Raw genomic sequence first — 26,914 nt, 5'->3', positions numbered from 1 at the left:
GGCCTGTAGCGTGATGGTCCATGAAGGCAAAGGGAGTAATCTATTAAGGCTTCAGAAAAACTCTGATTTTGTTGGCTGTTTCAGCAGAGAAACCAGAAGTCCATTCCCTGGTGAGCTTGATAATGCCATCAAGACTGAAATACTAATTGGCTGTGTGAGTCACAAGTTATGTGGTCCTAATTTATGAAGATTGTGAAATTCCTTACTTTTTCTACTTCTCGTGTTTTGATGAAACACTATTTGAGATTCTTTGGCTTTGGTTTCTTTTATAACAGAATTTTAGCCTTTTCCTTTGTACTTCTTATGAATCTTTTCTTGGCAATTTCACACTCTGTTCTTGCCTTCAAGATCCATGTGACAGGGGATTAAAAAAACAAAGAGAAAAAAAGCAGGTTTATTGTGAACCTTTGTGAGTCAGTCATGGCAATGAATCCCATTTCTTGAATTACAGGAGTATCAATGTTTATGGCTCCGGTACACCATCTGCCTTCCTGGAACCCAGTGTATTACAATTCTTTCCTCTTATTTTTACAGAACAAACATAGTTTTGTTACAGCAGACATTTTAAAATCTGTTAATGTGAACATAATGAAAGGGCCATATGTGCCAATGTTTGGCTGGAAAAACATGTTTGGCCATATTTTGGACATGGAGCCTAGAATGAAAATCCATGTGTAATTCATCTAGAGTTTTTGATTGCCTTTGTCTGTAGAGTTCCATCTATGCTTCTTCTAGTAAGACCAGGGATATAACACTTTGCTTCTTTCTCGTTCACAGATAAGATTGCAGAAGTATTCTTATCTGTGAATATTCTTGCCATGCAAGCTGCAAGCTGAGGCTATAAACAAAGGGGGTGGCCTATCCAATTTTGTATTTGGGATCTTTTGTGTGTGTGAATTTCATTTGCCAAAACACTAGGTTTGTGTGCAAAACACTGTTTCCTATCTAATAAATGAAAATTGTACAAACTGTCCCAAATGCAAAATTGTTTTTAGCTTTGGTTGTTTTAGTTATTTTAGGATTATTTTATTTGGACACAGTGTCTCAGTATCTCAAGGTGCTATTTCTGAGCAAGGTTGAATAAATTGAATTTTTCGTGCACCTGATAAGACAGAGTTCTTAACACTGGTAGGGAAGGGGGTCTTGTGATTATATATACTGTTAAAGTACTTGCTTTGGTTGTATAGTGGTAGATAATAATCTAGATGGGGTGAAGATCTCCTACACAGATCAACATGAGGTTCTTGGGATATGCCAGTACATAAAAGGGGATTAGATGTTTCTTATAAAGAACATAAAGGGAAGCATAGAAACAAAAGAAACCAGTCTTTCCAGGACATCAATTAAATGGTTCTAACTCAAAGACAAAATTCACAAGATCTCAAAGATGACTAGACCATAATTCTTATTAGCACACTTTCAGAAGATGTCAACTGAAAGTTTACACAAGGAAATGTAACTCGGGAAAGTGGGCAAAGCTAGAAAATACAGAAAGGGTTCTTTCATCTAAATATAAAGGAAATAAAAACCTAGCAACAGAATTAAATTTGAGAATATTGTGGATGAATGGAGCACACCACTTCAGATTTCAGGAATGGACAGAATTAATTGTTTTGCAGGATTCCCTATGCTAAATATTCCTTTCAAATAGAAAACCAATACAACATAATGACCCTTTTTTACACACAGCTTTCTCTGTGAGTTGTAGGAAATAATCAGAAGCATGATTTCTCACCCACTGCTTAGAAATATGCAGGCCATGTGTCCCTCAGTTTTGAATCACATGAGGTAGTCATGAGTGAATCAGTCCATTTCTGGTCCATGTCACTTTCCGTATGTGCTCATTCCATATGCCTGTTCCATCTGGTTTTCACCTTACAATTCATACTGTAATGCATATTTTCATAAACATTTCTCCCTCCCATATGTATTTTGAAATACATTTTCAAAATGCATATGTGATAGGATTATGTATTTAAGAACAACTTTGTATCTAGTATTATACTAAATGGATTTACAGTTCAGTTTATGGAATATTTTATAGCATTATCTTTCATTGGGTACACAAACAAACAATAAAGGGGAAGCATTCAATATGCTCTAACACTCATTCATCATTCATTCATTCTCCATGCATACATTACCATCCCTTCTTCCGTCTCCTGGAGAAGAGAACCGACTGTGTTCCCTGCAAATCTGCCATTCTGCTGATACACCATCTTTTTCTGTCTCCTGGAGAAAATGGCGAGTGACCAGACTGTGCTGTCTGCCATGCTTTTGGACAGTAAAAAGGTCTCTTATATAGCAATTTTTTGCTGCTGCTGTTCTAAAAAGTTGTAAATGTCTGACAGGTTGTTTTGCAGCTAAACATGCTGACTCAGTTCCTGAACAGGTGTCATTAACTGATGTTGGGTTTCCTTCTTAATATAAGGAACCATTGTCTTTGACTATGTAAACATGTTGTTTTCAACCACAGAGTTAATCATTGTCTCTGATCATGTCAGAAGTTCATGAATTCTTCATCTCCTTTCATAATACCATTTTCCCAGGTTCCAATTTTCTTAGGATGGTGTATTCAGTCTTTCATACGATTTCATTCAAACCACACAACACTTTAGAGGGGAGAGGTTGCCACCTTTTTTTATCTCTCTGGGCTGCTTCAGGCTAAGGAGACACTGTTTTTCAACAAAGGAGGTGAACTGGAAGTGTTTTCTAGGCCACTTCCTCTTTTTGTTTAAAAATTAAACCTTACCTGGGCCTAAATGAATTTATAGCTTAAACTTGGCAAAAATGTCTTTAAATCACCTCTTTGAGGAACATCTTACTGTGAAACGAAAAAGCACATATTTCCAGAGAGGAACAGGTTGGGTTGTAGGCCTCCAAAAGATCTGGGGTCACCAGAATGGTCCCCTAATCTCAACAGTCATCCGTCCCAGCCTAGTTCAAAGGGTTGTTGTAATTATTTTTACTTGCTTACATCATTATGAACAGTGTGACCCAAATTTGCCCCAAAGCTATTCAGTGGTTTCTTGACACCTCTCCTTGCTAACACCTGCCTGCTGGTTAGTAAAGTTACTGCTGTTTAGCTGAATCTCTATCACTGGCCCTTCTACCTGCACCTAGAATAAAAAGCCGATACGCTACAAGGCTGTAGAGCTGAAGTTCTGTATACTATCCCCTTTGAGAAGCTGAGGTATACATTTCTTTGGTTCACATTTTAGGATTGTAATTTCAGACATATCTTGAATCAAGGGAAGTGTATAAAATCCATATCTATATTAGGAACAAGTACACACAGGAATTCATAATGAAAATAAGACTCAAAATGTATTCTGTCAGGTGAATTGTTGGAAAAACACAATTGCCCTGGGCAAAGCTGCACAGGCTAAAAGAAATTCACACTATTTTACAGTAATATTTCAAAAATCATAATAAATTTATTTTTTTTTAAAAATACATAAATAAGGAAATGTGGGAAATTGACCACTGTGTCACTTACTAATCCTTTTTTCACTTGTGTGTCTACTGGCTGTAAACAAAAACAAAAAAAAAAAAAGAAGAAGTCCAAGAAGGAGATTGGCAAATACCTCTTTGCCCCTTATCACTTCCTGTATAGTTTGCTGGGCTAGAACATTCCAGTTCTTAAATTATCTTTCCTGAAATTTTGCACCCAACGATAAGCATTGACACAAGGTCAAAGAAGAAATGGCAGCAGATGGAAACATTTTCCAATGTTTTCATTTGATGATAGACTTTGTTAGTTTGTGGATACCAGAATGAGTCTTGATAACCATAATATTCCTGAACTCTGTCCAGACTATTTAATTGCACTTGTCTTATTCAAAAATAAAAATAGTATCTTTCAGAAAGTTGAGTTCATGTAGTTGCTACATTTCCAATGGGAATAAAGATTGCAGCATTCATCTTTCAGCTTGTTGTCCCATTGTCCCTTTGTTGATCCTCATGCTCAATAAGAACTTCATGAGCTCTACAATATTTTCATTAGTGCACTAAGAACTTGGTCACTAAGCAGTGTAGTTTGTAATGGGACATCACACATAAAATCCCATTTGTTGGAAAAGAAAAAAAGCTGCATATAGATGGCCACCCTTACTGCTTCTTTTAGACTACTACAGATATGTAAAACATTTAAATATTCAGCATATGACTTTTCCACAGCTCTAAATGAATGCAGTGTTTTATTTCTGAAGTCCTTGTACCCTACTGCAAATCACTATAGTCATAGCACTCATTCAGAAGGACAGACTGGATAGTATTTAAAAACATCATAAAACACTTATATCTTACAGAAAAATATATTTCCACTCATCCTTTTTGTTATTCAAATGCTTTAGATATTTCCTTAGGGCATAAGAATAAACAAGCCTCTACCACAAATAGTTATGTCAGTTCTGTTTTTAATCACAGAACACATCTTCTAATTGAAGAAGACATCCTGATAAAATTATCTTGCTAAAATAGCTGTTGTTTCAGTGTCATCATATTTATGCTTCTTCCTGTTTTAAGAAGAAGAGGAAAGAAATCTCAGTATATTCCAGATTTAAATGGCGAAAACATAAATTGGTTTCAAAATTGTTTGTTGTGGTTACTTCCTCAGACTTCCTAATATCTGCAGCAAAGTATTGGGAATGGTACAGAGAGTAGAACATTTTTAAAACAAAGAAATGTCTGTCTATGTCATGCCTATATAAGTATCCAAAAATCTCTTTAACTGTACCAGTCACATATTATTTGAAAGTAGTCTGAAGTCAAGGATGCAGCCATACCTGTGTTTCTAAAAAGCAGTATCAACCACAATATGAGGCAGAGGAGTATATCTGTGTTACTATGCAAGTGGACTCAATTGTTGCTGCATTTCAAATTTTAATTTGAGACATTAGTTAAATCCCCCTCCTCCCATATTGTTTTAGCTCAAAATTGTGTTCCTTTTCAGCGTTTTTTTTTTAAAAACTATTTTGTGACATGCTAAACAGATTGTTGCTATTGCTTGTCATTTAATAATCTTTACAATATGTTGGTTTCCAGTTACTTTTAAATTGTTTTGAAGACATCAAAATGTACAAAGTGACCCACAGTCCTCCTATGAATCCCAGAAGGCCTAATTTTGGAAATGCAAGTGGATATTAAAGCAGCAATGACATTGCCACCTTTAATTTTAAAAATATAGTATTGTTGTGATCTAATTTCTTCCCGACGTAATGTTGTCGGCAAGGTTGTTGCTTTTAATGTATCACTTCCAGGATCTGACCCCCTTTGCCCTTGCTGTTTTGAAGCAAAGGAAAAGGTGATAGGACATCTGATTATGGAACTCCCGTATGACAATCTGATTCCCTTCGATGGAACAGAATTAATTCAGACTGTGTATTTGATACAATAGGGCTTGGTTGTATTCATTTCCTCTGTAAAATATCTTTTGTGCTTCAAGTGTTGTGCTCATTGTTTTTAAAGACCAAAGTTAGTTAGCTAGCTAGCTAGCTAAAATGTAATTAATTAAAGCAGCTGTTCAAGGTGCTGACCTTTATTTCCATATTAAGTTCAACACCTTGGATAAAGAAAAGAAAGAAAAGAAAGAAATCCGCGAATGAATTTTCAGCACTTTCGCATTGCTGCTACAAATGTTAGCTATTGTGTAGAAACTACTCGGTGTACTGGGACAATAAGATTACCCATTTTGTTTCTAATCCTTAGAAATCTGAAAACTAGCCAAAAATTATTTAAAGTGCTACCAATATTATGTTCTTTTTGGTCTCAGAAGACAGTCAGGAGATGGCAAAAACAAAACATAATGAAATAAAAAAAAACCAAGCCCCTAGGAGAGATGTAGGGGGAAAAAACTCAAAAACTCAAAAACATTACTTTCTTGTTACCTTTGGCTTACAGCTGTTAGTTCTGATAAGAGCAGAAATATAAACTCCAAATGCTTGCTCTTTTTTTCTATGTTAATTTTCAATTACAATTAGTTTTGTCAAGATCTTTTAAATAGTAAAGCACCATCTTGACAACCTGTATTTTGATATTTTGATAACTAGAACACAGTTGAAGGGAATGCTGGATCTTGAATTGTGCAATGTTTCAGAAGAAATGTTGCTCTTACCTTGTACATAGTATTTTTCCATATTACTTGTTGCTGTCTGCCTCCATGTTATTTCTGAGTTATAGTGACTTTAAGGCAAAACTATCATGGGGTTTTCCTGGCAAGATTTGTTCAAAAGGGATATGCACTGAGGATAAGAGGATATCCATATAAGAATAGATATTAGAATCATGGTCAAGCTTGTCTTTCCTAGTGATGTACCCAACTGTCTGTCTGTCTGTATATCTTTACCTACCTACCAGGCCCGTAGCCAGGATTTCGATTCGGGGGGGGGGGGGGCTGAGTTTTTTTCAGGGGGGGTTTCGAGGGGGCTGAGGTTCGGGGTGGGCTGAGTCTGAGTGAAAGAGGGTCTAGCCTAGCAAACCTTTTGTATCATTACCCCAATACCCCCATGCATATGGAATATATTGAGTATGGTGATCAGATCATGATATGAATAAATATAACAGTTTAAATAATGCACCAGTAAGGCCTTTTCGCGAACCACCATGAGAATTTCGGGGGGGGGGGGCTGAAGCCCCTCAAGCCCCCCCTCCCCAGCTACATGCCTGCTACCTACCTATCTACTGTACATTTAAAGCATCTTGTGAATGGCTTTATCTCAAGACCATAAGCAGTTGAAGATATTTATCCCTGGTTCAAACGTTTTCTTTAGAATGACATTTTAAGTACACACTGACTCATTCACAGATCTGATTAGCACTTGCAAATAGTATTGGCTGCTTAGGACACCTGTCCTGTAAGACTAATCTTTTTATTTCAGGATAAGATTTTATGGGTTCCAGTTATTTTCTTCAGTGATTTAGCATTCACAAAGATTTATGCTGAAATATGAATCTTTTTTACAATTAAACAATGAAATTTGATATCTGTATGAATGCAAAATAACTTTTGTATCTTCTGAAAGAAGTCTGAAAAATATTTAAAATGAATGTATTTGTTCTTAAATTAATTTTTATGCTATAAAAACTACTGGAAAGCCTGTAATTTTGTGAGGTAATTTAGAAATAGATGAAATCTATAACTGAAGTCAAATTTGAGTGGACTACAGACATAAAGAAGAATGGTCATGTGAATTTGCTAATAGAGCAATTACAGTGTTCATATTTTTTAAGCTTCTTTATTAGGGAAGAACAACTATTATGTTTTTTGTATTGGTTAAGCAGATCAGGTTTGAAACAGGGCAAAGCACATACTTGGGTCTAACAGACCTTTTCTTGTGTCAGATTTCTGAAACATATGTGAAATATATTCTACTGTGAGCATTTAAAAATTGTCTGGGTACGGTGGGCGTGGGGTGGGAAGAATGGCATAAGTGTTTCCTTCTCCATAACTCACAGGTCCAATTTTCCTCCAGAACAGCAAGGGAGAGGCCAAAGACCCATTGTTGGGATCTGTGGACCAGCCCGCTGTAAGGAAGGAAAATTTTCAGGTAACAACCATGTTTTCTTTTTCTTGTATTTTATACTTAAGTGTTTTTGAGCTTCCTGATTAAACTGCAGTTTGTGCCCATGTTCACACAAGGGCCTCGGGTATAGATTCATTGTTATGTGAAAGCTCTGGGTGGCTGTCACAGGTATTGGTTCTGACAACTGTGACAGCCTCCCACAGACAGCCCCTGGCAGCCGTTGCTCCATACTGACCATTTGTGTACTCATCCTACATGAATGCTATCCATTTGTATATGTGTGGGTTTTCCCCCTTGCAACAACAGAGAGGAACAAAGGGGCATGCTTGTTTCTCGTTCTTGTTGCAAAAAACAAAAACAAAACAAAACACTAGTCACTGCTGGAGGGTGATTAAGCAGAAAAACAGGTGAATGAGTTGAAGCATGAGTCAGGGCTGCAATTCTATATTTCTTGGCCTCTGGTTTTCTCCAAAACCGTTTGCATACACATCTTTTTAAATGTTATAAAATCTCAAGAATCACTCTGGTCCTTTCACATATCATTCACATTTTTGAACATCCCTAGATCAGCTAGGATTAGATCTACTAAACTTCAAGTATTCATTGTATTTCAAATGATTTATGTAATATCCATTTTGAAAAGTGGAGAATACTCTAACAACTAGAGGCAAATAGAGGGTTTTTTGGTTTGTTTTTTTTAAAAAAAAAACAAACATTATTCCCTATCAACTGATTAATTCAGATGTTACACAGTTATATTTAACCAAATAAACTCTCTTGACCTGATCCTCCATAATTTGAAGGAAATGCCTTGTTTTCATGATCAGCGGAATGGACCTTCTTCTCCACATACAGCTAAAGCCTGGTAAAGTAGGTTGGGTAGGGAATTGTCTAATCATGTCTAACAACCTCATCAGATGGGGTAAATTCGCCCACATGCACCAGTTTGCCTGACCTTTTAAGGCAGAGCCTGATGGCTCCCATACCACAATGCACTGCAACTTACAGCAAGGCTCTGTCTTAAAGGGGAACATGACTCGGTGCATGCTACCACTGCAGCAACATGAGAAGCTTTCCACATTGCCTTGGATCAACAAGGGGAAGCCAGGCAGCGGATGCTTCTTCCCATGGGATGGGCACTCGGGTGAGTTGGTCGATCCATTGTGATTCCAGTAGCACTTTTGATTAGGTCTTAAGAAGTTATACTGAATGCAGGACAAATTCCTAGGTTTACTCATCTATAACTATTCCATAGTCATGATTGCTACTTAGGGTCTAACTATATAGACCAAATGAGCTGATTTGGGGGGGGGGGGAGGGGAATGAATGGACTCTGTGGCATCCACATGACACCCAGAATCCATTCACTTTAACCCAACCTTGTTCTGGCATGGGATAAAGCTTCGGACATTGCCAACACTTTATACCAGGTCAAACAGCTTCCTATTTGGAAGTATCCGTAGCTGTTTACACAGCCATCCCTCTTTCTCTGAGCTTGGGCATTTACCTTCCCCTTGTCAATTAGTTCTTAGTTGCCAACATGAAACTGATGGTGGTCATTGCTCAGCTTCTGTAGTGATGGTAGCCAGAGTGGAGGAATTGTCTTGCTTCATTGTTCTGGTTAGCACCATTACATGCACCGAGCAGCAACCACCGCCAGGTAAGGCTGGAGGTCCAACAGTAACAAGCTAGTTCCTTTGCTTCTGGGCCAGGAGGATACCATTCAGAAACTGGGCAAGCTTAGTGTCATGCAATAGAGACATCTACCAGCCTCTGAGCTGGTTTGGAGACTTGGTCATGTGTATTTCAGCAGCACTAATCTGGAATATTCCACTCAGAGTCACTATCGCCATATCTAGCATGATAGCCTCTTAGTCACAAATGTCACTATTACCACAACTATTGCCACTTCAGCAGGGAGCAAATGCATGGAGAGAAGGAGGTCCATTCTTGTAGTAATCAGAATATGAGTGAATGATATTTCCAACAAGTTTGGCAGGAGTTGTATCAGGAGAAGTTTCTTAGGATGCATCTATTCTGCACTGTAGAATAAATGAAGATTGACACCACTTTGACTGCCAAGGCACAATGATATAGAATTCTGAATTTTGACTATGTCTTTAGCCTTCTACCTCAAAATTGCTGACGCATGGCCAAATTTCAAATCAAATGATCCCATAGCATTGAGCAATGGCAGCTAAAGTGATTTCAAACTACATTAATTCTACAGTGCAGATCCATCTTTAGCTGGGAAGACTTAACTAAGTTGATACAGAAAACTGGTCAATATTCTTAAGTCTTTCCTTATGTGCTGCTCTTCTCTCTGCCAAATATATATGCAACAAAAGTTGAGAACTTCACAATGGAAAATGTTTTATGGTGAGAGAGGTTCAGCAAACATACAGGGTAAGTGGAAGATTTAAGCTGCTACCAACCTCATTGTTTCCTTTAACCTCCCTTCTCTGGGTCTGCCATTTTCTTGGCCCTAAAAATTGTAACAAAAGCATTCATTTTCCTCCAGCATTTGTTATTTAAACCATTTTTAATAGTAATAATTTGATGCTATTAGTTGTGACAAAAGAAAATAAAAATAAACTACATTCCCAACAAAGAAACCCCTCAAAAGGTCAGGTGACAGAGAGGCAGCTTCCTGAGATGTCATTAAAGTGTGTTGGCAACAGATTTAAACCACTGTAGGTCCAATCCAGAAGGAGCACCAACCAATGCAAGGCAATGTATGTGAAAGAGTGTTTCATTATATCCCATCTTAATTACCATAGCAAAGTGTGAATGTTGGTCCCTAGGCACCAAAATATCTTAGGACATTTGTGATTGGTTTTATCCAAAGCTTTACATTCCAATCTGTTTTCTTGCTCCATCTCTCCCTCCAAAAACCTGAAAAACAAATTCTAGATTTATTGCCAATCGGATTTCTAATCTAACCCTCCTAATTGCTTTGCTTAACTGAAAAACAAAAACACCTCACCCAATATAAATATGCAGATTGCAGACAGCTCCCTTTAATAACATAGGACTTGCACATAGATAGAACTCATTTTGTTCATGCTACTTATTTATACCAAGATCAATTGTAATTAAAGATGAATTCAGTTTCAGAAGAAGCACTTTGACTGATTCTTTTCATCAAAACAAGCCAATATTTCTTGTCGTTAGGACTTGCTGGAATTTTCCCATACATTATATATTCCTTGTAATGAGGAACTTTGTAGGCTGCAGTATTTTCACAGTTGTTCTCCCTAACTCAGTAACACATTTTTGTAATAATTTTATAAAATAGTTTCATACAATTGCAGCAGTAAGTAGCTAGCTCTGTCCTAATACAAACTCTTAACAATATAATTGTCTGGATGGACAGTGAACTTTGTGTTTCATGGGATCCTCCTTGTATTTTTTGCTTCTTCTTATCAATATGTCCTGTAAAAGATTGGAATGGGTCATGAGAAAATAAGTATTGTACACCATTGGCCTAATTTATAGACATTTCATTTGTTTTATGCTTTCCTTTCACCCAATTCCAGGATTGAATCTAAAACAAAACTCCACTATGAATTTCAAAATGCTCTAGGAAATTGAGCAAGATTTAGAAAGTTAATGTGCTGCTCGTGTATCCCAAGACCACCTTAATATGAGGAAAGTCTATAAAAGGCAGATTTGCACATATCTCCCTTTAAATGCTCGCCTTCCAAAATATGCTTCCTCACTGTTCAAAAATGTGAAATTTGATAAACATGCAATTCAAGATTCTCTGATTATGAAATGTCCAGAAGTGTTTTTTTTTTTTTTTACTTCTGTCAGACAAAATTAAGAACACGGATTTGGTCTCAACATAGAAGATGACACCAAAAAGTGAACAACAACAATAAAAAATCATATATTAGGTAGTGTTTTCATCACTGAGGTTGTATTCCCTTTCAGGCACTCATATAAATTATAGTTTTATTTTTATTTAGGATTATATATCTCAGATTTCAGATTATCAGATGAATTTAATAGTATTAATATATAAGCATTCATGAATGGTGAATTTAGAATATATGAATATTATTTGTAACATCAAAAGTTGGAAGTATTAATGCAAATTATTTTTGGACAATGTGATACAGGGTGGAGAGAGTGTTCATTCATAAGTAAATGCAAGAAAAGCACATTTTGAATCCTTCTAACATGCTTTATTTTACATTCATTCTGGTGGAAGGATGTGTCAGCATTAATTTCTTAGAGATACTCCAAGGGTGAGTTTTACCTTCCTGTTTTTTAAACAGGTTAGAAAGGGTCCTGGTGTGTAAATTCACAAGCACTAGGCTGAAACACAGGATCCCTCTCCACCCTCCGAAGTAGAAATCTGAGGAATATTTGAAAATATTTTGAATATTTGGAAAATGGTCACATAATATATTTCTTGAATGTTAGGAAACCCTAATAAAGGTAACCCTGGACCGATGAGAATCGTCACAATTTTAGATTTATTCTGCACAAAATTACACATGGATGTTTGTGCAGAAAAAAAACCCAAACAATTTTCTATACAGAAATACTGTGTGAATTTGGGGCAGTTTTAGTCCCCAACACCAGCATTTTTGTGTCCTATGTTCTGTTTCTTGTGAAGCACCCCCCCCCCCCCCCCCCCCGTAAATTAAAAGTAATCTAAGCTACAGATTTTCTGGAAGGAAACGGCAAAACAGTATTAGTTCTGTGCATAAATATTAGTTTCTATACAGTAAATAGCATTTTACATGGAGGGAAACATGAACATTTTGCACAGAATATGTCCCAAGCTGTGAATAATCTAGGAAAACTACATAGTGAAGAAAATTGCTTAAATTATTAACTGCTTCTCTTGGGAATATAATTAGTGAGGAATTCCATCACTTCTTTAAAGCAACTTAGCAATGGAAGTGCTTGGTCAAAGTGAGTTGTTAACTGAAACGAAAATGTACTTTAAGACACAGGACTTTTCCAAACACATTTAGACATAGAAGCCTGTCCTTAGGCTGCCATATGAGAAGTCTGTCCTCGGTTCCATCCCCCCTTCCCTTAATACAACAGTGTATCACTAAAAAAAGTGACTGTTTCATCTCCTCCCAACAAGGAATGGAGTATATAAGAACAAAATGCATCACTGCACAGTGGTAATTATCCCAAGATCTGGGTCAGATATTTTAAAATTATTGATTATGACATCAATTGAAGTTTATCTAACTATAAATATTAACCAGCTAGGGAACACGTGTCAAACCCAACGCCCATGGGCCTAATCCAGCCCACCATGTATACCTTCTGTATACCTCATGGTTAGACATCACGACTCAAGCAGATGGGAGTTGTGATATAGTAACATCTGGATCACTATCCTGTCTAAACTATCCTGTTTAGTCTGGATAGTGGGGTTTGAGTTTAGATACAAGGTTTTGTGGATATGATACCTGACTTTAAAAGATATTTTTTACCTTTCACCAACCTCAGAACCATAAGTTCTGTTGGTTTGCAATTCCCATTATCACAGTCCACACGACTGATAATCAAAAGTGATGGAAGTTGTTCAATAACATCTGGGAACCAAAATTGGGTAAAATCTAAAGAGCACTGACCACTAGGTAAAACAATTATAGTTGACCCTCTGTATCCACAGATTTTTTGTCCATGGATTCAGCGGTCCTTCAAAGGCAACCATAAGGCTGATGTGGCCCTTGATGAAAAAAAGTTTGACACCCCTGGGCTAGAGCATGAAACCACATTTTGATGCTGGTTTGTTATAACTAACATAACTTTTTGCAAACCATCATTTCCTGTATTTGGCCGCAATTGCAAACTGGGTTCTTCCAACTTTGAACAGAAATGTTAAACTTATTTTTAATGCCCATGGGGCTCTTTGTGATGTGTTTTCATAATGGGGAAAATATTCTGGGGCTAGAATGCTCAATTTAGAGCAAACATGTTTTTTTTTCCTATGAGACATCTATCACAATCCAGAAGTCCCAGAGTTTTGTAAATTTTGTTGGCAGTTGGCTGGCCATGGAAAAGAACCAAATGCTCTGTAAGAAGTAAAGAAAGTGAAAGTCCAGAGGCACTGGATGGAGAATCCCCAAAAGGTAAAACTGGCCTCAGCTTTCCATTACTTATAGGACAAATGACACTTGATCTTAGAAACTAGGAAACAGTGTCATTGCTATATTTGATAATGTGCAAGACCTTTTATTTTCATTTTTACTTACAGGTTTGCACTACACTCAGATTGATTGTACTTAGGCATGGGGGGGAAGGGTGGTATGATAACTGCATGTTGCATATCATGTAAAAGATTTCACAAGGAAAAGTGGGGTAGAGATGTTCATTGGCATCTAGTTTCACCTTCAGAAGGAAGCAAAAGAGGAAATCCACCAATCCATTCACGATATATACACAATTTATTTTAAAGCATGAGTGGGCGTCGAGGAGTTGCATGCTAACATTTATGCTACTTGCTTCAAGCAGCAGCAAGCTATTCCAATTCGTTTTGTAAAAATGTTTGAGCAGTGAGGCACATATAGACCCATGTGATATCTAAAATTTCCTTTGAAGAAAATTTTAAAAAGATTCATCATGTAGCATAGAGGGTGCAATTTGAGTAGCTTAATGTTGGGAAAGCGTTGTAAAGGCACAGACCCAGATGTTGGCTCTAGGGCTAAGCTAAAATACCCTCTTCCACTTTTACAAGCCAATTTTGGACAACATTTTGGAAGGAAAAAAATGATCATAGAACCATAGGATAATAGAGTTGACTATTTTAGCACTGTTTAGCTGATGGCTGACATTTTCTTTGTTGTATGTCAAAAACATTTAAGGATTAGACGTGGCTGCCAAAGGAAGTCACTATATTTTTTGTGATGACCAGTGTGTTCCTATTGAAAGCCCTTCAATCTGTTAAAAACATATAGGCCTTTAATTTAAATTATTTGAACTTTCTTCCCATCCCAGGCTGATACATCCTGTTTCAGAGAGAACCTACATTTGGTGGAAGTTCCCTCCCTAAATTCCATTATTTCCAAGGGCTGTCTGGCCATCATGGTGTGTTTAGCTTGAAGAAAAGAAGGCTGGGGGAGGGGGCAGGATCACTATGTCTAAATATTTGAAAAAAATCCACATTGAGGAAGGGGCAAGCTTGTCTTCTGCTGCTCTAGAGACTAGGAAACAGAGCAATGGATTCAAATTGCAGGAAAAAAGATTCTACCTAAACATTAGGAAGAACTTCCTGATCATAAGAGCTGTTTTATAATAGAATATGCTGCTCAAAGTGTGGTAGAATCTCCTTTTGTGGAAGTTTTAAGCAGAGGCTGGGTAGCCATCTGTCAGGGGTGCTTTGATTATATGTTCCTGCATGGCAGGGGGGTTGGACTTGATGGTCACTGGTGTATTTTCCAACTCTATGATCAATTTCACGATTCAGTCAGAGCTTCCAAGCATTACCTTGAGAGAGTGTTACTCCTCTCCCACTTCATCTGAGGTTTTATCATTAATCCAGGAGGGTAAATCATAGGATGGAGAAAATCACAGTAAGACTACGAATGTTCGGTACTAAGGACCTCATCACATTTGCCACTGGAATCGCCATGAATTGTAACGAATCTGGCGGTGGCCGGCATGGGGAACCCGCCGCCCCATACCCCACATCACCCAACTTCCTCCTTACCTCATCTCATGGGGGAAGCATCCGCTGTCTGGTTTCCCCCTGTTGATCTCTATACAACACTTGAAGCCTCCTGTGTTGCCACAACCTGACGTATGTTGGTTTTGCTTCAGTTTTGCCACAAAGCCCAGATGAAAATAATGTACATCATGGGATGGGAGCTGGTGGGCTCCATGGTAAAACTGAAGAGGGACCGGCATATGCCACCAAATTTTAGCTCATCAGAAGAGGTTGTAAATGGTATCAAAATACGCAACATACAATTTTAAAAAATGCAATATAAGCTTCATTATACATTATAAACCAATTTTCTTATTTAGTTATCTTCTAAAATCACCACACTCTGATTTTTATCTAAAACAAATTCTCCACCTATTAAGAAAGATCCATCCTCACTCCCCGTATTCCCTATAAAAATTATTATAATGCTTAAAAAACATAAGAAAAAAGCCTTCCTGTCTATCTCCCTAAAGACTTAAATTTTGGTACAATCATTATCTTCATATTATTATTAAATACAAATGGATCTATTTCTGAAAAACTCCTGTATCCAGTCTATTTCGTTTTCAAAACCCCAAATCTTCACCTTTTCTTTATAAAAGCCATGAAAGGTTCTGAGTCATTTACACATGTTGTTTTTTCTTTTATCATTTTAGCCATTCCTATCATCTTTATAATGCAATCTTGTATCAACAGCGGAATTGTATTTTTCCAGTTGAGCATAAAGAATTGTTGCAACTAAAATCATGTAGTGCATTAATTTATGATTTCAATTTTCAATTTATTCATTTTGTAAGTCCCCGCAAAAATAAATCCTGCTCTAGATCACTACTTCTTAAACTATGGAATCTGCCCCCAAGTGAGGTCTTCAGCTCAATGTTGGGGTCACCAAAATTGAGGACAGTAAAGGGTTTTTGAATGTCACTCATTTTAACGAATCTATTATCAACAATGTGCAGTGTTGACTGAAGAAAAGGCTTCAACTATATTCCACATAAAGGAAAAATCAGCCTGATTAGCAACCTTGCAAAGGTTGATTTTTTTTTCAGTAAACGTTAGTTTTTTATATCTAGTTTATATACCCGTATACCAGGGGTCACATAAAATTTTCTTGGGCAAAAAGGACTGTGAGTGGGAAAAGTTTTAAAAGCCCTGATCTAGATCAGTATTAATTTTAAAGCATTTTGTAGCAAACTTCACATCTTATGCATGTATACATTTTTAAAAGTTTAGTCTGTCCACTGCCCTGATGCTAGTGATATGGGAGGTTAGACAATTTTCTTTCTTGTTTTTAGGATACATGACAAATAGGAAGGAAGTGGGTGAGTGGAAGAAAGGTAACAGCATTGATCCATGGGTTCTTCTGAGCTCCTTTAACATGTGTACATCTTTTATGTGGCTACACTTGCCCCAAGGTCATTGGCATGTGGAGGGCTGCAGATTGGAGTCAAATTGCTTTCCTCCAAGTTATGGTCCCCTTTTCTCATATATATATATATATATATATATATATATATATATATATAGGGTTTTTCCTGCCAGATGTGTGACCTCTGCATATGTTTATTCATGAGCCCAAAAGTAATAATAATCACAGACAGGGAGTTATTTTTAGTTTACATTCTGGAAGCATCTGCTTGCCCAACGGCATCATCCCACTTCACTTCACTAAATTTTGAGCACAGATAGGCAAAGGACAAATAAAACAGTTATTCCCAAGGTAGTATCACATGGCCTCCAGGGAGAAGGGATCCCAACATACTGCAGATTGCACCACTGGGTTCTTCCAGGCAGGAAAAATGTGTAGAGTGCTTGCAAAACATGTTGATTTGGTTCTCAGGGCTTTGAGTGAGTTTCTTTTCAGAACCCAGGAAACATTTGAATGAAAAGACTCATCACTTCCTCTTTTTAAAATTGTCTCTCTTTGTGTATTGGTGCATCATTAAAATGATACTTTTGCAGTACATTTTTGCTATAACTCTAAGAAATAATGATGATGATGATGATGATGATGATGATGATGATGATGATGATGATGTGTGTTCTTCAAACTGTATGATCACCATAGCTAAATACATCCTTGGGTTTATTATTATCATCATTAAAAATCTCTTGGAGAAGCCCTTCTCAAGATCTAAGAAATAATTATGAAAAAATCCCCAAAAGAATGTGGAAGAGACAGCTGGCAAAAGCAGGTAAAACCAAAGGAGCTATATTGCAAGACGTCACAATTCTTTGGACCGATTTGGGAAACATCAGCTTTATTCCAGAGTAAAGACAATATTTTCTTTTAGTGTTTCTCAGTGACTTCATATTGTAAAGAAAAGGAGTTGGGGTTCTAAATTCATTTTACTTGCAAATATAATTTACAGTTATCCAAAGTATTTTCATAATGTAGACAAAGTGCCACCATTCTCTTGCTCTCAGTCACGCCTTCTAAAAAACGCATTAAGCCCAATGTGTATTGATCCAGAAAGTAATAGAACCTCAACATGCATATTAAACATGTACCAAAATAAAACTAATTTGCATAATGATCAAACCACTCTTGATTGCCCTTTTATTCCCCAGAATTCAGCTTAGACATAATTCTCAGGATAACATATATCCCCACAATACCACAGGTGTGTCAGTGTCAGTAATGTTAGCACACCTTCCAATGTATTGCAGACAAACACCTTCCACGTGTGCAATAGATTTAAAAATATGACTTCCTAAGGCTAGATCTGTATTGCCATGTAATCCAGTTTCTGAATCCAGATGATCTACTTTGAACTGGATTATATGAATATACACTGCTATATAACCTGGTTCAAAGCAGATCATCTGGATTCAGATTATATGGCAGTGTAGATCCAGCCTAATTTTTTTTATCATGTCAGAAACAACTTGAGAAACTGCAAGTCACTTCTGGTGTGAGAGAATTGGCTGTCTGCAGAGACATAGCCCAGAGGACACCCAGATGTGTTACCATCCTGTGGGAGGCTTCTTTCATGCCCCAGCGTGGGAAGCTGGAGCTGGCAGATGAGAGCTCACCCCATTTTGAGGATTTGAACCACAGACAGTCAAGTCAGCAGTTCAGCCAGCACCAGCGATCATGGCTCTAGCCTAAGTTAGAAGAGGCTGAAGCACTTTGCTTTTAGCTGAACCTTCCAGGCAATGGAAGATTCTGTCTCTCATCTCCACTTCTCCCTGCTGAGTTAAAGGAGTGCAATTTATTTTTGTACTTTTAACTCATTTTGCAGCAACTGAAGTAATATTGAGAACAGAGGGTAAAAGTGGGGAGAGAGAAACTGGGACGTTTTAAGAACAGGTTAAAAAGTGGGACAAAAAAGGATTAATTTCTACCAAATTGAGACAATTGGAGAACAAATGTTAGCTATTGCTGCATGTTATGTTATTAAAAATAAATCAAATCACCTTTTCCTTTGTTAATGTTTTCTAGGTGGTGCAGAGTGTTGCCTATCTGTATGCAAAATCAGCACAACCACTATTATGCCACCTCCTTTTTGAATTCTGCCACAACTATCCTGCCTCTTGTCTCCCAACCCTTCCTCTAACTTACCAGCCATGGTTAATTCTAAGTCACTTGTTTCCTTGGCTTTCTATAGCTGCTAATTTCTCTGCTCTATTTTTGGTGTTATTTTCCCAAACGTGCACAAAGCGCTTCTGATTGTTTACCCCAGAGCCTCCAGAGACTGACAAAAGCCTCAAGGCTGCTGCTGTTTATTGTACACACTTGGACTGCGAAGGGTTTATTTTCAGTTGGAGGAAGGTAGACCTGAGTTGGGATAAAGACCAATCATGCCTGTCACCCTCCCAAGGCATTTTGCAGCACAATGCGAGATGTGGGCCCATTTTCTATGTTTATTCTTACCTTTTAAATTGATTCCACATTCTCATAAATACTAATTTAGACCTACCTGGGTTGTGATAGTTTACTCTGTGTTTACAGCCCTCCCCCTCTTTCTTTCTGCTGGTACAAAAGTACTTCTTCGATTTTCTTCCCCAGCTGCTAGCTGCAGCAAGTCAAAATTGCAGGCTAATGGTGAGGTGAGCAGCTTATAATATATGATAATCAATACTTCAAATCTGCTTTCTGTGATGTGACATAAAAGAGGGAGTTTTTATGGGGAGGGGAGAAGAAACCTGCTGATTTTTTTCACCTTCCTTCTAGCACAGTGATGCAAAGGCTTGGAGTGCTGGTGGGTTTTCCCTTCAAGGTCAACATGTGCCGATTTCCTCATAAAACCACTCGCTCTTCCCCCACCTCTCCCTTTTGCTTCATATTTAATTCAGCTGGTGCTAGGAATCCCAGGTAGCTTAAATGGAAGCCTAGTCAATACCACAAGCATAAATACAAACCTTGTGAATTTTGTACACACTCGGAAATGGCTAGAGGAATAGACAAGTGCAAATGGGGGTCATCTCTAGCAGCAGATATACAACAGGCAAGGTGAGATGGTTGCCTCAGAAGATTTTGGAGACCATTGACAGTGGCAGAAAGGGAGTGAAAGAAAGAATATTCTCACCCAGGAAGAAATACTGCACACAGGGACACTGAGACCTGATTATGGCTGCAGTTGCTATGAAAAGCCCTTCCCTGTGCAAGACATTACAATAGGTTCCAGGATATGTGAGTGCTTCAGCCCAAATTGGGATGGCTGAAATAGCATGGCTACACTTTCAGTAGAGTCTCACTTATCCAACCTTCACTCATCCAATGTTCTGTCTTATTCAACATAGTCTGCCTCCTGCCTGGATCCACAGCTATTTCAATATATTGTGATGTTTTGGTGCTAAATTCGTAAATACAGTAATTACGACACAACACTACCATGTATAGAACTGCCTTTTTTGTCCATTTGTTGTAAAACATGATGTTTTGGTGTTTGATTTCTAAAATCATAATGTAATTTGATGTTTAATAGGCTTTTCCTTAATCCCTCCTTATTATCGAATATTTTCGCTTATCCAACGTTCCGCCGGCCAAATTATATTAGATAAGCGAGAGTCTACTGTACTTTGTCTGCATGTCTAATCCATTGTTTTATCTTTGCATGCATTTCATTTAATCCCTGAAAATACTTCAGAAGCAATTTAGGCACAATAACTTTACATAAAAGAGGGTGATCTGAGTAGGTATTATATACATCTAGGTGGTCAGATGGGCTGTAAGTGTTTGCATTTTTTTTCTTTTAAGAGATGAGGCATACAAGTGAACAACTCTTGGAGCTTATCTACACTGATTTTATCACACATTAAAAGAAGTTGGGGAATGTTCTGGTGTTTTACTAAAACTCCAGAGCAGACACACACTCCAGGTTAGCTCTAATTTGAACCAGCCCACTGTCAGATCAGTGTCACATCCTTCCTGTTTCCTGGTGGTCAGATGAGAGCTCCAGAGGGCTCCTGTGATGAGAGCTCCAAAGAGCTCCTATCTGTTGTTGGGCACTGTTGCTAACATCAGCAAAGGAGACCCCTGACCAAGGAAAAAAGAGAGGTGATTCTCATTCCTTCTCCTTAGTTGCACAGGTGCCTTTGCTGATGTCTCAGTGGCAGCTGGGAGCTCTGCAGAACCCTGTGCTGGCTGCTGCAGTGACAGTATCAACAATCCAATGTATGGGTGACTGTCCAGATAAACTATATTAGGAACAGCCCAACTGGAGAGTCTGGACTCTCTTCCTCACGGCTGTCACAGCTTGAAGGTAGAGCATGTAAAGAGCCCCACTGAATCCGGGAGCCAACCCAAAGTGGCAATGTCCTGGATTAGTACCATAATCACATGACCACGTGGAACATGTACAAGAGAAGCTCCCAACAGATTCGCCAATGGGCTTTACAAGTCTGTGTTCGATGGGATGCTCTTTGAATGTTTTTTTTGTTAGATTTTATGGTACCATATACTTAGGTGTGGCCTCATGTACTATGACCGTTGCGTGGGAGAGAATATTTCAGAATTTCGGAGATAATGTCATGTAAGTTTCACTGAATGAAATGTCATCTTTTGCACAACTGTCAATTACCCCTTTTTTAAAATACTCATCCACTTCTTTACAAAGAGCTAGTGTGCTCTTTTCAAAGGAGAAGATAAAAATAAAGAAAATTCCTAAATCTGGAAGGCAACAACAATTTGTCAGAACTTCCCACTCACATGTTTTTGCCTTTTTCCTCATTACAAAAGCCAATAAACTTTAAAGTACATCTTCAAAATGCCTAATAAATACACCAAAAGTTTCCATATTTGAAAGTGCTTTTAAAAAATTATATGTTAACACCAAAGCTTCAAAAATGTCATAATACAATATTGCAAGGAGTATGTAGCATCAAATTTACAAACTATAAAAATTGATCAGATTATATACTATATTTCTTCCATTCTATTGCCCTTTTCAGAGTGTCATATAAACTCCAAATTATCTGCTTTAAACTGGATTACAGTGTAGGCTCTTATAATGCAGTACAAAGGAGACAATGTGGATTATCTGCTTTGGTAATTTGGATTATATGGCTGTGTAGAAGGGACCTTAGAATTGCAGGTGTAGTTTATGTATTTTGAGTAGTGGTACTGAAATTTTGGTTCATCTTACAATGGATAATGTCTTACAGTTGAAGAAATACAGTATATATAAAGTGAGGGTATGCATGAAGATGGGAACATCATATGTTGGGAGGAGTCATATCCCTGCCTGCACAATAAAGTCAACACTCAAAGCAGATTTAAAAAAGAATTGTCAGTGGTGAATGATAAGTTATTGACAAATAAAAAGAAGATGGCCACTAGTTGCCTAGCCATGTCATCCAAGCATCTCAGTGTCACAAACCAAATGTTACATGCCCTCCTGTCAAATTTATACACTTCACAATGCCTGCTAAATTATTTTGAGACCTATAACAGGAAATGTCACAAACCCCTCTTCTCATGGCAATGATTAATGATTAAACTAATAAACTCAACTAAACTATTTTCTGCATTTTTGTAACACTTGCCTCACTTGCATGATTCTGAAGATGAAAAGGTGCTGTGTTGGTGGGGAGGAAGATAGAGATTGACTATTTGAAAAAAAATCTCCCAATGTGAACCTACCTATCTTTGAAGATCTGCAGAGGCAGGTTTTTGCTCAGTCCCACCACTACTGTCTGGTGAGGACATAAGAGATGCTCTACTTGGCGGCTTTTTCCAGAGAACTTCCTTCCCCAGAAGGTCCAGTTGGCCCCCTCCATGCTGTCTTTCTGTAGGAGTTACTTATTTTATAAAGGAAGCTTTGAGTTTTCAGTCTGTTGTAGCAAATAAGGATTTAAACAGGGTTGTAGTGTTTGTATTTCATTATGTTTTAAGTGTCTTTAAATGTTATATTTTAACTGCATTTAATGCTGTTTTAACTTGTTTTTAATTTGTGTTTTGTACATAACTTAAGTGTAATTGTGTTTCTACTTTTATATTGAGTTTTAAATTATACTGTGCTTTTAAGACGTTGATTCTGTGCTGGAAGAAAGGTGGGATCATACATACATGCATACATACAAAAACACATATGTCTACTTAATGCTCCTAGCAGTAGAGGCCATCCAGAGAGATCCCTATGGCCTATGCACAGGTCATCCAAAGCATGTTTTATGCACAAGTACAAAAAGTGCATGAACGGACAGTTCTTTATAACCACATACTTTTTTTTGCTTCTTATTATAACCCTTTGTTGATCAAGTAGGAAACCTGCTTCATTAACAATTTTTGCAATCACTTTGAGAAAACAAAGTAAGTTGCCTGACTGGAAATATTATCTATTTCACGAAAATGTAAATGCATGACATCCTTCCTAATAGTATGAATTTCACAAATCAATTTCCCATTTTTTTCATCAAACAAAAGAAAAAAGGGGAAAAAACCAATTACACAATCCATACTCATGTCAAATAAAACAGCAATAATGCCTTTCTTGACAAGCTCATACTTAATGCACAATAGTAGAAAACTCCATTTCTGCATTCTTCGCTGGAAAGAAAGCTTTTCAAGAAACTCCTTTCATTACACAAACTGCCATGCAACATAACAATTACAAACAAGCAGAAGCCTCATGATGGAGCTAAGCTTTTTTAATTTTTATGAACAGTTTGTATTTGTGTGGAGTCAGGCATTATCCAGTTATTGGATTTGTTAGGAGTAAAATAATTCTTGGTATTTGTGACTACCTTTTCTCAAACAGTTTTAGCACAACAAAGCCCAACATATTTCTACACCAGGTTAGTCTATGGTTGATGCTCAGTTCTACTGAGTGGAAGTCTGTAATGATCCCATTTCTGTTTCCTCTGGTCTGTATAGCTATGGGTGTACCTTGGGAATAGTTCTAAATAAATCTATTCTCTCAACTGGTTGGTTTATGCAATGCTCCTGAAATGTCCGACTGTGATTTCTTTTCATAATGAAGAACTCCAGTGGCCAAGGGAGCAGGTTGTAATCTGATGAAGGGAGCTGATTAATGATTTAAAAGCCTTGTTGTTTCTTGTTTATTTTGCAGAACAAGAAGAGTGCATTAATTGCACAGATGAATGCCGAGTGCTTGGTCATTCTGATAGATGCTGGATGCCCCAGTTCCCCACTGCCAACCAGGCTGAAAATGCAGATTATCGAACAAATCTCTTTGTCCCCACAGTGGAAGCTAATGTTGAGACTGAGACTTACGAAACTGTGAACCCCACGGGGAAAAAGACTTTTTGTACATTCGGGAAAGACAAGAGAGAGCACACTATTCTCATTGCCAATGTGAAACCTTATCTCAAAGCCAAACGTGCCCTGAGTCCTCTCCTCCAAGAGGTTCCCTCAGCATCAAGCAGCCCAACCAAGACCTGTATTGAGCCTTGCGCCTCGACAAAAGGACCACTGGATAGTTGTGAAGTCAAACCAGGAGCCTTGGCTGAACCCAGCAGCCAGTACATGACAGCTACTGACAGTCAGTACCTATCACCTAGTAAACAGTCCAGAGACGCTGCATTCATTGCATCTGATCAGATGGCTAGGGTCTTTGCTGAGGTACATTCCCGAGTGAGCCGAGACTCCTCTGAGATGGACGCTGTGTTGGAGCAGATAGACCGTTCAAACAGGGAACTAGGGAGAGAGTCAGTGGATGCAGAGGAAGTAGTCCGGGAGATTGACAAGCTTTTACAGGACTGTCGGGGAAATGACCCTGTGGCTGTGAGAAAATGAAACAAAAGAAAACAAAAGACAGCCTGGCATTTATTTGCTTCTTCTGCTGAATTAAAAAAAAATCTCCCCTGGTTCTAAAATTTATACAGGGATGAACGAAGACCAATGCTGCTTTAAGGCTTTTAGTGAACATCTGAAGTGCCCACAAGTATGTTCTTTTCACTGCTCTTTCTTTTTCAGATAACACTGGTTTCGTTTTTTACCAAACTTTCATTAGAACAGTGTGATGTATGTTAAAAGAAGGAGGGAGGGAAGTGAGGAAAGAAGGAAGGAACGAAGAAAGGACAGAAGGAAGGAAGGAAAGACAGAAAATTGGTGCCACTTTGACAATCTAATAGAAAGTTGTAGAAAAAAGACAAATGGAACCTGTTATTTTAAGACTGATAGTTGATGTTGACTTCACTGTTTACCTGTAGACCCCATAAAAAGCAGGGTGGAATAGTTCTGTGATAGGTTTCCAGCAGTCATTACATGCTTCTACTGAAAATCCCAAAATCAGAAACCAAGTAAACATTCAAAAATCCCTGTAGTCAACCAAGCTACACCAAGCATTAACAGTCATTTGTGATAACCATTTCTGTATAAAGTTATCTGCCACACACACACATAGACACACACAAAAGAAAAGAAAAACAAACAAAAAAGAGAGAAAGAAACCCAAGATCCCATTCCATAGCATTGTTCAGCAAAAATATTCTGATCATTAGTAATTCAGCTCATGTCATATTAAAGTTAAATGTAAAATGGTAGAGTCCATGTTTGTCCTGCACACGCATAAACTAACTCACAAGGTAAGAAGAGGGAGAAGAGACTTTAGTGTCCAGCAGAACTCTAGGCTAGCAGTATGTTGTAAACCTGAGGCATAATATGAGATCACAAATAATAATTATCCTTTGATGGGTAATAATAGAGGAGATAAATTAACATTATTAACACCTTTTGTAAGTCATTTGTGGACACTAAAATAGCTCAAGTGAGTGAAACATTTCAGACATCCACGCAAATCCACATAAATCATTTAAATGTGCAAATGTAAGAAGATTCAATGTGTTTACATCAAATGACATATTTTTATTGATTTATTGCAGATTCAGTGCATTTGAGCCAAATTGTTGAGTGTATAAGAGCTATATTGTGTATTTTATTAAATTAATATATAGTTGTGTTGCAAAAAAGAAATATTTGGGCTTATAATGTAAATGGCAGATGTTGCCTCAGTAGCTGTTGAACTCTATGAGTTTTGTTCTCTCCTTTTTCTTTTCATTTTCCTTTTCCTTTTTCCCCGCGGAGTGTGGGAAGCAGGGCCTCAGAGCAAAGTCTCTTGTTTAATGTATGGTCTACCAAGTACCGCAGTACATAATCTGTTCAAAATGTGTCTTGAGTGAGTTGATGGAGCTAACTGAACGGCCGACGAATACATCCATCAGTCATGGTTATGTGCAAGTCCTTGTAGAAGCTTCTGTCGCAACCCATGTTTAATAACAAAAATTACACTTGAACCAACACCTGGAACCTCCTTGTTCTTTACTGAGCGTGCTCAGTCATTCACAAAGACACAGACCAGTCTGTTTAGATAGTATGGTCATGGTTGAATTCTCAAATTACCCTAATATTTCAAAGTTCAATACTAGTCTTTGGTTCATAGAGCGTGAAAATGCTTTGGTGCCCATGTGATACAAACAATCTTTTGTCTGGTTTTCTGGAAAGAGCTGTTACATTGACTAAAGTTTCAGTGTGCGCTCACAAGCTGCCCTCTATCCCTCCCATCAACCTTCATTATTCATTCTCTCTCTCTCTCCTTCTCTCTATCCTATTCTTGGCACACACTTTCCAATGTGCTGTTCTGCATTTGAGTCTTACAAAACTACAGCACAAATTCATTGTTTTCTTTGACATTTGTATAAGCACAATTAAGCATCGGAATTATTGATATAAATGTTCATAAAGCATCCATTTAATCCCTTAGTTCATTTTCTTCCCCATATCTGTATTTTAGGTGAGCTGTGCAACATAGTGCTAATACATTTGTTTGGGACAAAGGTCTCTTGTTACCGTGTTAAACCCAAAACTATCATGTTCATGAAATGATCATATAAATATCCTTATATGAAAAGCAAAGTTCAGTCTGACTGGCCAATCTAAAACTCCACAAAAGCTGTTCTTTTATGCTTTGGTAGCTCTAATAAGCTATCAACATATTAATCTGGAGTGGTAGTGGCACAAAAGAAATCCCATAACTATGTCTTGAAAAAAACAAAAGCAAGGGTAAAAAATAATTCCCTTTGGAATCTTAAAACATCTAGTATGAAGATAATATTTGCTACATTATGTTCAAAATCAGCAGCATTCATATACACAAGTTCTTCAGTGTGATGTGACCTATATGAGTATTCTTTGACTTTGCCTTCTGGTAATATCCCTAGCATTAAAACAAAGGCATTTGTCACACCTTTGCATTTTTCCCCCAGACTTTCATGCTAGCACTGTCCATGTGAGCAACTTTGA

General features: G+C 37.6%; 1 protein-coding gene across 8 annotated transcripts in view; it reads left to right on the top strand.

Moving 5' to 3' along the window:
* The window catches only part of PCDH17 (protocadherin 17), a 175,503-nt gene extending 149,591 nt beyond the window's left edge, over positions 1-25,912 (top strand). For 2 of the 8 annotated variants that reach the window (XM_060769381.2, XM_060769380.2), the window contains exon 5: positions 7,473-7,547. Coding sequence is in view for 5 of the 8 variants with exons in the window: in XM_067466912.1 (XP_067323013.1) it covers positions 7,473-7,547; positions 13,547-13,633; positions 23,724-24,409 (848 nt within the window). In the remaining 3 variants the exon portion in view is untranslated. Of the gene's footprint in view, positions 1-7,472; positions 7,548-13,546; positions 13,634-23,723 lie in introns of those variants that run through there. The other 6 variants (XM_067466912.1, XM_060769377.2, XM_060769382.2 and 3 more) reach the window with 6 other exon arrangements.
* Positions 25,913-26,914: the final 1,002 nt, after the last annotated feature.

This window comes from Anolis sagrei, chromosome 3 (assembly GCF_037176765.1).
Source record: "Anolis sagrei isolate rAnoSag1 chromosome 3, rAnoSag1.mat, whole genome shotgun sequence".
NCBI classification, from domain to species: Eukaryota; Metazoa; Chordata; class Lepidosauria; order Squamata; family Dactyloidae; genus Anolis; species Anolis sagrei.
The sequence above is the reverse complement of the archived record's forward strand: the minus strand, read 5'-3'. Positions and strand labels throughout refer to the sequence as shown.